Source organism: Oncorhynchus nerka, linkage group LG22 (assembly GCF_034236695.1).
Source record: "Oncorhynchus nerka isolate Pitt River linkage group LG22, Oner_Uvic_2.0, whole genome shotgun sequence".
Taxonomy (NCBI): Eukaryota; Metazoa; Chordata; class Actinopteri; order Salmoniformes; family Salmonidae; genus Oncorhynchus; species Oncorhynchus nerka.
In genome coordinates, this window is record NC_088417.1 from 59,835,778 (window position 1) to 59,851,130 (window position 15,353).

General features: G+C 40.9%; 2 protein-coding genes across 4 annotated transcripts in view; one reads left to right on the forward strand and one right to left on the reverse strand.

The window, feature by feature from the left end:
- Positions 1-3,412, forward strand: part of LOC115105417 (endothelial cell-selective adhesion molecule-like) — a 69,433-nt gene extending 66,021 nt beyond the window's left edge. Inside the window, exons 6-7 of the mRNA XM_029627448.2 lie at positions 248-377; positions 511-3,412. Coding sequence (XP_029483308.1) covers positions 248-377; positions 511-1,042 — 662 coding nt within the window. The 3' untranslated portion in view covers positions 1,043-3,412. The remainder of the gene's footprint in view (positions 1-247; positions 378-510) is intronic.
- A 4,663-nt stretch (positions 3,413-8,075) lies between these two features.
- Positions 8,076-15,353, reverse strand: part of LOC115105418 (fasciculation and elongation protein zeta 1 (zygin I)) — a 40,034-nt gene continuing 32,756 nt past the window's right edge. For all 3 annotated transcript variants that reach the window (XM_065007288.1, XM_065007289.1, XM_029627452.2), the window contains exons 6-10: positions 11,441-11,766; positions 10,509-10,589; positions 10,313-10,388; positions 9,986-10,051; positions 8,076-9,081 (exon numbers count right to left, since the gene is read on the reverse strand). In XM_065007288.1, coding sequence (XP_064863360.1) covers positions 9,065-9,081; positions 9,986-10,051; positions 10,313-10,388; positions 10,509-10,589; positions 11,441-11,766 — 566 coding nt within the window. In that variant the 3' untranslated portion in view covers positions 8,076-9,064. The remainder of the gene's footprint in view (positions 9,082-9,985; positions 10,052-10,312; positions 10,389-10,508; positions 10,590-11,440; positions 11,767-15,353) is intronic.

Consider the following 15,353-nt stretch of genomic DNA (forward strand, 5'->3'; position numbering starts at 1 on the left):
CACAAAGAAGTCAACTCTCTGCCTAGTCCTTTAAAAACACTGAACAGTCACAGGCTGCTGTTCTTGCACTGTTGGGGGAAGAAAGCTGAGTGGAGTTCATGTAAAAACAGAACTAATGTACAAAAACATGATGCTACCGTAGTTTTTAATTATTGTTTCAACCACAAAGGCTCTTGTTATTTACCCTGGAGAGTGAAGGTACTATTCCACAGATCTGTAGTGCAAATGTGTGTGTGTTTGTCCCCAGCAACTAACGCAGGGATGATTGCTGGAGCCACGGTGGGCTCTGTGTTGGTCTTCATATTCATCATCCTCTTCCTCATCTACCTTCTGAGGCGAAAGAGAGACTATGAAGAGGACCGGGCCAACGACATCAAGTTAGACTCCCTTTCACAATATTGCTATGTTGCATGTGTTCATGTGCCCAAATGCATGTCAGCCAGTCTCTCACCCCTTCTCCGTCACTCCCTCTCTCTTTCCCTCCTCTCTTTTTCCCCTCTTCATCCCCAGGGAGGACGCTCAGGCGCCCAAGCGCATCTCGTGGGCCAAGAGCGCCGGCTCAGGATCGGACGTGGTCTCCAAGAACGGCACACTCTCCTCCATCACCACCACTGCCAACAGGCCCCACCAGAGGGAGCCCTCGTCCCACCACCAGCACCACCACAACCACCACCTCCAGCATTATCCCCAACGCCCTCCCTCTGACACAGCCTCCATCATCACAGCCACAGGCAGTGTCTCTGGCTACCGTGCTGGACCACGCCATGGATCCTCCACCAAAGGCCACGCCGTGCCGGACTACGGCTACAACGTGGCTACACCCCTGCCCCGAGGTCAACCGGCTAATTCTGCAGCATCCAGTGCCAACGGTAGCCCCATGCCAAGAACCAAGCACCCACAGTCCTATACCCAGCCCCAGGCAGCACCTGCTTCCCCACGCCCACCACCTCTGCCCACCATTGTGACTGCGTCCAACATCTCCCGCATGGGAGGTGTGCCCATCATGGTGCCAGCTCAGAACCAGGCTGGTTCGCTGGTGTAACACCAGTCTGCTATGGTGCATTGTACCTTTACCCTTCAACGCTGTACTTACTCACATAGATTTTCAAAAGGAAAATATTCAACTGCCACTAAGATATGTCTAACTCGAGCATTAAAGCTTGAATTGGCCTTCGAGAAGCTGGGGCATTTGACCCGGTCAAAATGCAGTGAGATCATTAGTAAGACCTTAAAAGAGATGGACTATGTTGCTACATAAGGCAGTTTTATTTAATTAAGTATATGGAAGTACTTTTTTTTTTTTTTTTACACTTTTTATACTCAGTTTGTATGCGAAGGATGCATAGATCTGGATTTCATACATTTGTGCAGTATCTTTTTTTAAATTATTATTGTACTATCAATCAATGTATTTTTTACAAAGTTTTCCAATGCAACTTTTTTCGAGATTGTATTTACTCGATCTACCATGTCCTATGAAGGCCATTCTATGACATCACTTTAAAAACGGGGACAAGATGTCATGATACCCACTGGTCAATGCGTGTGTGTTGCCTGTGTATTACAGCAAGAACAGTCAATGTGTGGATCCCACTGATGTTTTACTTTATGCATTTCGTGCAGATTTTATCGATATGACAACTGTAGATTAGGACCAAATATATATGTTTAATTGTCACATAAACGGATAGGTGCAGTGAAATGTGTTTTACAGGGTCAGCAATAGTAGTACGGCACCCCTGGAGCAAATTAGGGTAATGTGCCTTGCTCAAGGGCACATTGACATATTTTCACCTTGTTGGCTGGGGTATTCGAACGCTCTAAGCGCTAGGCTACCTGCCACCCTGTGCTTCAAACCAAATTAGCATATATTATTATTTTTATTCTCAAATATGGTGGACTTACTGCTGAATACCTGTCTAGCCACATGCAATTAAGAAAGAAGAAAAAAGACTGGGCATACTAGAATGACATTTTCTGCAACATTTTCTAAATCCTAGGTAACCGTTACCTTTTCATGTACCTTGTATAAAACTTCATGCCGACGCTCTTTAAACACAGCGCTTAAAACATTACTATTTTACCGCATAGGAATAGCTTATAGTATAAAATACAATTTGACACATTTTGTCAATTACATTTGAATTTATCGACGAAGATATATAACCACTATGGTTCCACCATTGAGTTGTAATGATTTTTGGTTGCTCTCCACAAGGAAATTGTAAATAAGATATTTACTATTTTTCTTTCAATTGTACTTGAGGCTATTCGTTGAATCGTATGTGACGGACTGGATACAAAACCAAAGAGGTTTCAACTTGTAACATCCCAAACTGATGACCAATATATTCATGGATATAGACCCAAAAGGTGTCACATAATATGAGTCTAAGATGAAGCACTTGTGTTTCATACGAGGCATAAACGATACAAGGCAAAAAACAATTACAAAGTGATTTTGGGTATGTCACTGATCAAACTACCCTTGAGTCAATCTGGACTTCTTTGAAAGCATTTACTTTGGCAAAACTCTACTGTCCAATTTTTACCCTTAGTCTTGATTGCTCTATTCAGACATGTCTGTGTGTAGCAAGGTAATGGTGTTCTGCTAGGTTATGAACAAGATACTTGTAGCACATCCAAGAAACAAAGCGTGGCACACAAGACTACCCATTACATATGAAGTGGAGGTTTGTGTCACTTTAAATCTGAGGACTGGTTCATATTAATGGCTGGAGTTGAATAGAACAGCTTAAATGAAGCATATGGTTTTCCTTCTAAGCCTATCCTCAACTTCTATATCACTGGAGAATAGCTATTGCCAGTACACTGGAGCAGAGAGACACTGTTGGAGCTAGGAACACAAGCATTTCCCTACACCTGCAATAACATCTGATAAACATGTGTATGCGACCAATAAAATGTTATTTGATTTGATGTAAGAAATGTATGCGCACAGAAAAAGAAAAAAAAATATGCGCATAGACAATTTTTGCTGTGTGGGAGACTAGCTCAGACTCAAAATAACATAGTTTGTGACATGCTTATATGTGTAGTGGTATTCAATGGCAAATGCTTTTGCTGTTTTAAAGATGGAAAAATATGAAACAATATTCAAGACTGGCCTTTTGTGATAGTGTAATGTATATGCATTATGTAACACAGGGATAGAATTTCCAAAACAGGAACACAAAATGATAACATTGAATATCACGGAACATCTAATAAATACTAGTAATCGATTAGTTCTAACTGATAATGTAAGAAGACACACTGATGGCTGCTGTGCTAATGTATGTATTTATGCTCAAACATAGACCACTATGTCGAGTGTTTAAGTTTCTTCAACTTGTATGTATATGGAAAATACTCTATCAATATTTTTAATAAAAAGATGAATGGTTGTAAAGGTGTATTATTTATTTTACCACCTGGAGAAAGCATTACACCTGTATTATCCAATAACTAATATCTCAGACCAGATGAGTAACAATGAAGGTGTGAAGGCCTGCAACATTATGGGCCTTAACTTGTCATCCGTGCATGATTTTGTTAATGGAAAGAGAAATGTAAACAATTGTTCTTATGTCCCCACCCTGTGGCCTAAATATAACATTGCAGTTTGCATTCACTCCTGCCGTCTATGGGTTGTGAAGATTATTGCATACAAAAATGGGGGAAAGACATGCAGTATATTGATTCCAAGATTAAGTGCGGAATTACAAGATATGAAAACGTACTGAAATGGATCCAAATATAACACTCAGGACCAGTTTTTTTCAGCTGAAAGAGTTTTCTAGTTCAGGACTAATCTGTTTTGGAGACTGATCCTTCTCACTGGGCACACCAAGTCATTTCAATGTGGATATTTAGGTAATATTTGGTTGAGACGTTGATCAATAACATTACAACCTATATTCACCCACTCAAAAATAAATTCCAAAGTTTGTTGAATTTTCAATGTGTTATAGCAATGCTTTCAACCATCTAGACGCATAACTAAATTCCAATTGATAAACAATGTCATAGTTTTGGTTTAGTTGTCACCCAAATGTCTATCACTGTGCCTTCAACCAATTTAAAGAACAGCAAAATTCAAATGGGAATACGATGTCAGCTATGTTTATTTATACAACAGATAAATGTGTTATCACTGTGCTTCATCAATTTACCTGCATTGCAGTTGAGATTACATGAAAGTATATGGTGCAAGTGCTCAATGACATTCTGCTCAGATTATTACCGCAATTGTGAAGTTCTCCACAAACCTGCGACCAGGGCCTGCGTTACGGGTGGGATTTAGGGGGCCTGGCTCACCCTACCAAAACCTTGCCCGTCCAAATAAGGTATTGAAATGTTGATCATTTATTTGAGCGAGACTCGTGCCGACACTCATAAATCTCAGATAAAGCAATGGAGCGATAGAAACCACTCCTCTCTGTCTCAGCATGGGTAGACCATGTATCTGATGCTGTCTGGACAAACAAAATATGGCATGTCATACTATTTCTGTCCAGACAGCATCAGATCCATGGGCTAGATATAGTAAAACAGAGGAGCCATGTATCGCTCGCTCAGGTGCTTTCTCCGGTGAGATAGTTTCAGCAGAGAGGAAGAGGTGCCCAAGAGGGCTCAATAGCCTAAATCTGTCCAGAATAAGCCCAATGCATTTCTATGGGCTTAATACGCAGACCTAAACTTGTCTCCTGCCTTCGGGGCAACTACTCCTATTGTTAGGGCAGAGACATGAGCATCTCCTCATTATATACAGATCTCTGGTTTCAGCCATTTGCAAATTGGAAAGGAAAGTGGGCGAGTCCACGGTTCAGATGCTGGCTTTCCCTGAAGTAAATTGATGTTTTACCAAAATGATATAATTACTCTGGTCTTTGATCATATTTGATCATATTACTCCACTGCTAGCCTCCCTACACTGGCTTCCTGTTAAGGCAAGGGCTGATTTCAAGGTTTCACTGCTAACCTACAAAGCATAATATGGGCTTTCTCCTACCTATCTTTCCTATTTGGTCCTGCCTTACATACCTACACGTAAGCTACGGTCACAAGATGCAGGCCCCCTTATTGACCATAGAATTTCTAAGCAGCTGGAGGCAGGGCTTTCACCTATAGAGCTCCATTTTCATGGAATGGTCTGCCTATCCATGTGAGAGACGCAGCCTCAGTCTCAACCTTTAAGTATTTATTGAAGACTCATCCCTTCAGTAGGTCCTATGATTGAGTGTAGTCTGGCCCAGAAGTGTGAAGGTGAACAGAAAGCCACTGGTGTCACGCCCTGGCCTTAGTATTCTGTGTTTTCGTTAGTATTTTGGGGTTGGGTGTGACATGGGGATTTATGTGGTTTGTTTTGTCTGGGGTTGTTTGTAGTTATGGGAATGTGGTTAGAGTAGTACTCTAGGTAAGTCTATGGTTGCCTAGAGTGGTTCTCAATCAGAGGCAGGTGTTTATCGTTGTCTCTGATTGGGAACCATATTTAGGCAGCCATATTCTTTAGGTCTCTTGTGGGTGATTGTTCCTGTCTTTGTGTTTGTGGCACCAGATAGGACTGGTTTGGTTTTTTCACGGTTCTTGTTTTGTAGATTGTTGTATTTTCATCTCTATTAAAGATGTACAAAACTAACCACGCTGCATTTTGGTCCGACTCTCTTTCACCAGAAGAAAACCGTTACAACTGGAGCAACGAACAGCCCTTTCTGTCTCTGCCTGGCCGGTTCCCCTCTCTCCACCTCTAACCTTATTACAGGGGCTGAGTTACTGGTGCTCTTCCATGCCGTTCCTCGGAGGGGTGCGTCACTTGAGTGGGTTGAGTCACTGACGTGATCCGGGTTGGTGATTGATTGTCCGGGTTGGTGCCCCCCCCCTTGGGTTGTGCCGTGGGGGAGATCTTCGTGGGCTATACTCGGCCTTGTTCAGGATGGTAAATTGGTGGTTGAAGATATCCCTCTAGTGGTGTGGGGGCTGTACTTTGGCAAAGTGGGTGGGGTTATATCCTGCCTGTTTGGCCCTGTCGTCTGGGTTCTCTGTCCTAGTCATTTTGAGGGAGCACGCACACATACAAGTACTTGGTCTGCTGCAGGCAAATGTAGGAAAGTGTCCATTTGGAGAAGTCTGATTTCTGATTGTCTTAACTCACCAAGTCCATCACTAATAAACTGAGCTTCTCAGTAATTTTTTCTGTCTCCCACAGTAAGGCAATGAAGTCCAATTTTTTTTAACATCCATTGCAAATGATAATAGTTCTTCACAGTATTTAAAAAATCTTTCCAGCACTCTCCCGACCTCGACAATCACCAAGCCTTGTTGTAAAAGAGCTAAATATGAGTAATGATCCCAGATATCCAGTGGAAACTTTACACAAAACAGCTGTCTGCCCCAAGCTCACTGGTGAGGGACTTGAGGGCCCAGAATAGGCTCGTTGATACAGTTGCAAGTTTTCTAGAGACAGCTTCAGGCCGGACCCAGTTGATTGATTTGATACAATGTGTTGCTTTTCACTAGAGATCACAGGAGGCTGGTTGCACCTTAATTTGGAACGGAATGAATTAAATGGCATTGAACACGTTTCCACGTGTTATTTTTATAAGAAACATTGTTGGAAATTCCAAATTGTTTGCATAGCCAAGTTAAGCCAACTTACATACAGCGCTGACACACACACACACCCCACCAGACCTGCCACCGGGGGTCTTTTCACCGTCCCCATGTCCAGAACAAATTCAAGGGAACGTGCAGTATTATACTGTCATGAGTGCATGGAACTCCATGTTTCAAAAAACAAATAAAGCTACACCTCACGTAACTACGCTACTACCCCATGTGACCTATTTGTTGTAAAATGTATGTGTAGCTGATAGGTGCACACACACACTACATGTTCATGTTTTAAATGTACTGTGTGTAAATTGTAAAGATTTTTGTCTGTAATGTCTTTTTTGGTATGTCGGACCCCTGTAAGACGAGCTGTCACCATTGGCGTCAGCTAATGGGGATCCTAATAAATCAAATCAAATCACATCAAACACATGGAAACCATGTGTTTGATACCATTCCATTTACTCCATTCCAGCCCTTATGAGCCATCCTCCCCTCAGCAGCCTCCTGTACTAGACACAGCTCAAGTCAAGTCAGAAAGGCAGTGGAGTATTCGCGGATGCCAAGAGAAGCCAGGCTTCCCCCAAATCTAAGTCATTTTTGGTTGAGATGGAGATGTGAATCCAACACATAAATTATTAATTTGTAGACAAACTGAAATGAAAGCCATAGGCTAAATCAGTGGCACAGATTGAACTATCCAAACAGAAGATACAGTATATCTCCTTCAAATGTTGATATTTGGTTGCGTTGACATCCAAACACCATTCAATGTCACTAAATATCATTACATTTGAAATCAACGAGCTTGAAACCCTAGGCCTATTGTATTGTCTATTTTTAGTTGAATTCTGGGTTGAATTTAAACAACTGTTGATGACTGCAAATGCAATATAGGCCTAAAAGCATAATTGATGATAAATAAGTGTCGCATTTCATTTGCTTTTTGGAATGAATTAGCAACAGTGAATCTATTTAGTTTTTAGGTAGAGGTCTTTCAGCAATCATTCTCACAATAGCACATTGGTAATAGTCAGTGACAAATATCATAGCTAAACAGCGCTGGACTTGGTTAAAACCCTAGATGGTAGACCAAAGGGGAGCTGTAGATAGTTCAAGTCTCCAGTAGGAAGTGCTGCCCACACTTTCTGATAGTGGATATAACGTTGAAGATCTGATGTTGTTTTAAAGGTACAAGTTCAACATATTTTTTACAAGGTTTCTCGATGTTGAAATTTAGTTACCATGACGACCTAGTCCTGTGGTTGAGATTTCACCCTTAAAATAACCGCTTATGTTGATTACTTTTTTCAAATCCAATGTCTTTTCCACGTAGATTCCATGTCACAATATGTTGACGAATTATGTTAAAACAACATTGGAGGTTGTTCCAAGTGGGTTGTGTTGCCTTGATTCAGTCAGCAGAGAGAGAAGGGACAAAAAAAAACACGTCTGGCACACAGTTTTAGGGTAGCATGTTTATTTGAACTTGCGATTAGCAATGTAGTATTCTCCTACGTGGCTCACAGGAATTCATAAATAAGTAAGCCTATACCGTATTCAAATGAGCCCATGTCATCAGTGACAATGAAAACTCAATGATAAAACTCCATGTGACAGAATGGGTTGACACATACTCTGATTATTCATTAAATAAAAGTATAAAATAAACAAAACAACAGTACATGATGGCCTATATGAAATATTAGATCACAGTAAAAATAAATTATCAAAAGTCTGAAGAGCACTGAATATTCAAACATTATTGGTTGAAATAACAAAAACATTTAAATATACTGCACCCGTAATATTAAGCTACAGTACTAGCATGGCAGAAAAGGTCAATGGCTTTTTTATTCAAATTTGTTAAGTTTACAGGTTATTGTCCTCGAATAATGAGAGAAATGTTCAGTCCAGATTTCCTACATTTAAGTTGAACCCATCAATCCTCAATAATCTGTACAAGGTGACATATGGGCAGACAGACAAAATGACATAAGAACCAAACCCCTTTTAGGCCTGAGGTACAGTGAAGTAAAACATAGCCATGTTAATATCTGATATCAAATAATCTCTGTAAAAAATAGAAAATAAAACTAAAAATGAATCCCTGTATAACTGTGTGGTCAGTATTAGCTTATCATGCTCTGAATAGAGATCAGTTAGTCAGTTCTTCAACAGGGGTACAGTGGCCCCATACACTAGTATTCAGGCGGCTGCCATTTTGGCTCTGGACGGATCTTAGTGTGCAGGAAGGACAAGGTGAGCTCAGCAAAAGGCAGTAGTTTTATTACATGAGTAAGGTACAATGATTTAGATGGTAATGATCCATGGCTGATTATGAAACAGGGGGGAGCTCATGCAGCTTGGACTGGAGGAGGGGTGGATGGTTACCAGATTGGAGAGCCCTCTCAGAAGTCTCCGTCAGAGAGCAGCCCATGGCTTGAATTCTTTAAGTGGGACACAGCACTGGAGAAGAAAAATAGATTGATAATTGGGAATACTTCAATCATCGTTATAATAATTATCATCATAATGTCGTCACCTAGTCTTCGTCAACTGTGCTAATCAAATTAGCTGAAAAACATTATAATGAGCCTTTTTTTTTTTACGGGCACATTTCAAATTAAATAAGTACAGACAGGAAATTCACATTAATTGAACCATTTATTAGAAAATAGAAGACAACCCATTACCATTATAATAAACTACAGGCAGTGAGAGAGATATTCCAATCCCCCTGATGGTAACAAACCAAACGGTTGGAGGCTGGGGTGGTGGTAGGCTAGCAGAAAACAGACAACACATAGCAGGTGGCAGCAATAGTTGCAGCAGCAACATTAAGCAGCAAAAACATGCCAAGCATACAGCTTAGCTTGGTCTTTTGGTTATAGCATGGCGCATGAAATGCCAGGGTAGTGGGTTTGATTCCTGGGACCACTCATATGTAAAATGTATGCATGCTTGACTAAATCGCTTTGGATAAAAGTGGCTGCTAAATGGCATATGGTCCATTTAAATAACCATATTATTATAGTAGAGCCGCAATGCAGCAGCAGATGATGTGTGTGCAGATCTGGTCCATTTAAATAGCCATATTAGGGTAGGAAGTGTTGTGTTGAATCCGATTGGTGCAATCTCAGCTGATTCTATTAAACATTCAATATGCAAACACTGGAGTTTCCCATCGGAACAGGGTTGACTTAACTATTATACCAGTGGGATAGCCCCTGTATGTATCAGGCTAGTAAGTAGATCCTGTACTTTCCACTTTTGTTATCTTTACTCGGATAATATAATTGTATTCGATGAGTTATTGGAGTAATACCTATGTAATGTTAAGTGTTTCTAAACCTAATCAAGCATTAGTTACCTTTTAATATGTAGTCAGTTAACAGTGTAGGCACCTTCTCACTCTCCTCCTTCATGGCGTAAAGAACTGTGGGGGATAAAAATCAAAAACATTGGCACATTTCTGAGCTATGCTACTTGTATAGCTGCTATGTGGGACAGAGACTAATCAAATTGAAAAGGAGGTTCTAACTGAGCGAAACACATTTTGAGGGTCAATTTGTATGTCTGTCCAATGAACATTGAAACTGAGTTGAACATTTGGGGATGTGGTCGTATGATCAGCTATCCCAAACGAGGAAAACGACCCATTAGCTTAGCATTCGATTGCATTATCCCGCCTACTTACTATTGGTGATCATCTGAAGGTCGTCCACAGTTGGAGGAGTTGCTTTCTTCTCATATGGAATTACCGTGTTTAGATACTGAACAACAAAGACAAAAGAGAGGCCTTTAGGGAAGTGACGTAGCAGCGTTGAATCATTGTAGATTTAACACACTGATATACTTGGTGGCTAGGAGCTGTAAAAGCTTCAGTGTCTCACCTGTTTGTCTGTCCCTGTGCTGCCAAACGTCTGTCTGATGCCAGTCTGCAGGATGTTGGACAGGCCCTCCATACTAAAACGCTGGAACACAGACAATCACCAGCTGTGAGTGACAACGACCCTCTGTCACCACAACACAGTAACACTTTCTATGAGACAGCTGTCTTGTGATGCATTCTAAATGCAGTTATCAGTTACCTATGCATTTATGAAGCTTATGAGGCGCTTTTATGAATATAGTATGCATAACAGTGTGTTTTATAATGCATGTAACCTAACAGCATTCATAAAGGCTGTTAATTTAAAAGGAGCCGTCATGAATGCTTGTGACATTAAAATCAGACATTACCACGTCAATTGTATATAGACTGGTTGTACATCATGATCAGGGCTACAGTAATTGACTCCATTCCTACATTGTCATTACTAAACAGATACAACTACCATGGTATTAGACAGGTAAACACAGGCGTGTCCTTTGCTATGAGTAAAGAGGGGCTGTTAAGTGTTGTTAATTTGTTCCTGGATATGGACAGGCTGGTCTATGCTTTTACTGTTTAAGAACCTATGGTCAAGTCCTCTGAGTACTGTGTTGGTTTCTCTTCCCGTAAGTGCAGTTTATGATAACAAAACAAAAAAAATGTGTGCAGTTAGGGCCTAATGGCCTCTATGTCCATTATCCATGACGGTGTGGGAGGCAGAGAGAGAGAAAGAGAGAGAAAGAGCGCTGTCTGGCTTGGAAATGCATCCGTATGGACATTAACACACAGACACTCATGCTTGTGTGTGTGTGTGTGTGTGTGTGTGTGTGTGTGTGTGCGTGTGTGCGACAGACAGACACACACACACCACCATCACCCTATACACTAATACCATTGCCCATACAAACATACCCCCGCCCCGCTCATTTATCTCCCTCCCTCAGTGCTTACCTTCATAGGCATAGAGGCGGGCTTGGAGTCCGTGTGGGCAGTGGTTGTAGTAGTAGTACCACCAACCACGGTCGTGGTTACCGCGTTACCCTGCAGACTGAGGCCCTTATCGCTCCGGCGCCGGCGCTTGCCCGTGTCCCGCTGCTCCTTCTGTCGGTTCTGCACATCAATGAGGGCCGTGATGAACGTGTTCTTCACCTCCTTCTCAAACTCCAGCTCGTCACGGCGTGCCAGCTGGGTGACCAGCTCCTCGGAGTACTCCATGATGGCCGACTCCACCCGGCACAGCAGCTCCACCAGGGCTGAGCTGGGCATCAGACTTAGGCCTGGAGAGAGAGAGAGAGAGGCATGGTCTGGTATGGAGCTACTATACCTTAGCCTGGAGCCCAGATCTGTTTGTCCTGTATAGCCAACTCCTACAGTCATTGTCACTAACAGATCTGGGACCAGGCTAACTGTACATGGAGGTGAACCGAGATTCAATATGCATAATATTATATACTGTACAAGGGATATCGAATTGCTTCTCTCGAGGGCCAAAGCATTGCTGGTTATCATTATTATCAGGGATTGACTCAGACCTGGCGCATCAGGACCAAGTAAACTCTCTGGCCAAACAATGACAAACTTCTAGGTAAAAAAGAAAACCTGGTCCCGTATTCATAAAGCGTCTCAGAGTAGGAGTGCTGATTTAAGATCAGATATCACTTCTTATTTTTTTTTAATCGCTTTGGTGCTATTTTCACAAGTACTGTATGTGGTGAATTTTCTAAACTCTTAGTACAAATCTCCGAACTGGTAACACTTGTAAGTCTTATATTGAAAACCTTTTATTGTGCATTCTTTTGGTTTGGAGACATCTTTCACCACACAACCATTGATCCAAAAATATATGTTTACTGTGAAATAACAAGCGAAAATGGATTTAATCACCAAAACATGAGAGTATTTTCTGCATGAACAGTAGTTATAAAAAAAGAGAAGTTAATCAAAGAGCAAAAAAATGCAAGATACAGGTTTCAAAACGTTGAATGTTGTATGCTACAGTACTGTAAAATACAGTACATAACACTGTTTTCACATTTCACCTGCACTACCCATCAACATTTACTGAAACTCACATTTCCATCATTTTTATCCCATGTGTGATTAAAGTTGGAATTATTGAAGAAATGTTCCACAATCATTGATGCAAAAAGTACACGTATTGTTCAGATATAATTACACTGTAGGTGTACTGTAATCAAATGAAATGAATGAAAGAAACCATGTTTAGCAGTAACTAGTTTGCACCAAGCCTGTCCTGAACATTTGGTAGGTTCTCATCGGCATCACAGCAAATGTCTTCATTGTTCATGCACCTGGGGAAAAAACGTTTGTCATGACAAATCCAAGGCTGACATAGGTCTGTCATTGCATACCTCATCTATAGCCTGAAGGAGGATGGCACACTCATGGTGATGCAATCATAAACCTTTGACTTGTATTTTCATAATGTATTGTACTTATGTATTGTAGTGGTCCTTTGTGGCTCAGTTAGTAAGAGCATGGCACTAGCAACACCAGAGTTGTGGGTTCTATTCCCACATATATTAAATGGCATATATTACAATATTACAGTACTGTATTGGCTAATGCAATTTTTGTAAAGCAGTGTGAAAATTCAATTTAAAAAACCCCAGCAGCTTCATCTTTTTAGCTATTTAGGGGATGCATTTGTTACATCTCTAAAACGTACTGTAAAGTAAAATCAAAATTATAGTACATTACAGTATATCAAGCTTTATATTTTTATACTTTACAAACATACATGTTCATTATGTAGTTCTCTGTAGTAGATCTGTAGTAGACCAAAGTTTATAACCTATAGGTTTACTAAACGGTTCAATTGTTATCAATTAAGTAAGAGTAAAATGTATTTTATCAAATGAGAGGACAATTATATCAAAAGTAATGTGAGTACTGTATTGTGAAAAGCAATAACATCATATGAACATGAGCAATGTGAAACATGTATTTCTAGATGAAACAATGATTATGTTTGGTGAAAAAGTGACTTTATGATTGTGTATGTTGTACTTAGTCAATTAAACATATGCTTAGAGTTTTGAAACAACTGCCTTTTTGATTATCGGTTTAGAGTTTTCCTAAGCGTTGTGAAAATATACCATAGTGCATTCGGAAAGTATTCAGACCCCTTCACTTTTTTCCACATTTTGTTACGTTACAGCCTTATTCTAAAATAGATAAAATTTTAAAAAGTAAATCTACACACAATACCCCATAATGACCATAGACATTTTTTCACATTTATTAAAAATAAAAAACATAAATACCTTATTTACAAAAGTATTTAGACCCTTTGCTATGAGACTCGAAATTGAGCTCAGGTGCATCGTGTTTCCATACGATCATCCCGGAGATGTTTCTACAACTTAGAGTCCACCTGTGGTAAATTCAAATGATTGGACATGATTTGGAAAGGTGCACACCTATCTGTATCATTTCAGAACAAAAACCAAGCTATGAAGTTGAAGGAATTGTCCGTAGACCTCCGAGGCAGAATTGTGTCGAGGCACAGATCTTGGGAAGGGTACCAAAACATTTCTGCAGCATTGAACGTCCGCAAGAACACAGTGGCATTCATCATTCTTAAATTGAAGAAGTTTGGAACCACCAAGACTCTTCCTAGAGCTGGCCTCCTGGCTAAACTGAGCAATCGGGGGAAAAGGGCCTTGGTCAGGGAGGTGACCAAGAACCCGATGGTCACTGACAGATCTCCAGAGCTCCTCTGTGGAGATGGGAGAACCTTCTAGAAAGCCAACCATCTCTGCAGCACTCCACTAATCAGGCCTTTATGGTAGTGGCCAGACGGAAGCCACTCCTCAATAAAAGGCACATGACAGGCCACTTGGAGTTTGTCAAAAGGCACCTAAAGGACTCTCAGACCATGAGAAACAAGATTTTCCGGTCTGATGAAACCAAGATTGAACTCTTTGGCCTGAATGCCAAGCGTCATGTCTGGAGGAAACCAGACACTGCTCATCACCTGGCCAAAACCATCCCTACGGTGAAGCATGGTGTAGGCAGCATCATGTTGTTGGGATGTTTATCTGTGGCAGGGATTGGGAGACTAGTCAGGATCGAGGGAAAGATGAACGAAGCAAAGTGCAGAGAGATCCTTGATGAAAACCTGCTCCAGAGCGCTCAGGACCTCAGACTGGGACAAACAGGACAACGACCCTAAGCACACAGCCAAGACAACGTAGGAGTGGATTCGAGACAAGTCTCTGAATGTTCTTGAGCGGCCCATTCACAGCCCGGACTTGAACCCGATCGAACATCTCTGGAGAGGCCTGAAAATAGGTGTGCAGCAACGATCCCCATCCAACCTGACAGAGCTTGAGTGGATCTGCAGAGAAGAATGGGAGAAACTCCCCAAATACAGGTGTGCCAAGCTTGTAGCATCATACCCAAGAAGACTAAAGGCTGTAATTGCTGCCAAAGGTGCTTCAACAAAGTACTGAGTATAGGGTCTGAATATGTATGCAAATGTAATATTTCTGTTTTTTTTATTTGTATAAAAACCTGTTTTTGCTTTGTCATTATGGGGTATTGTGTGGAGATTTTTTAAAATCCATTTTAGAATAACGCTGTAAAGTAGCACAATGTAGAAAAAGTGAAGGGGTCTGAATACTTTCCGAATGCACAGTACTTTGATGAATTATTTTTTATTTTTTTTAAAGCAATATGAATCCTAGATCATCACTCTTTGACATACTTTATGAATATGGGCCAAGTACCACTTCAGGCCTCAAGGGGCAGGAATTAAATAGTCCTGTTGTATTCAGTACATACAATATAGGGATAGATGACATAAGTGGGATGATATCACTTGTACATCATCCATTTA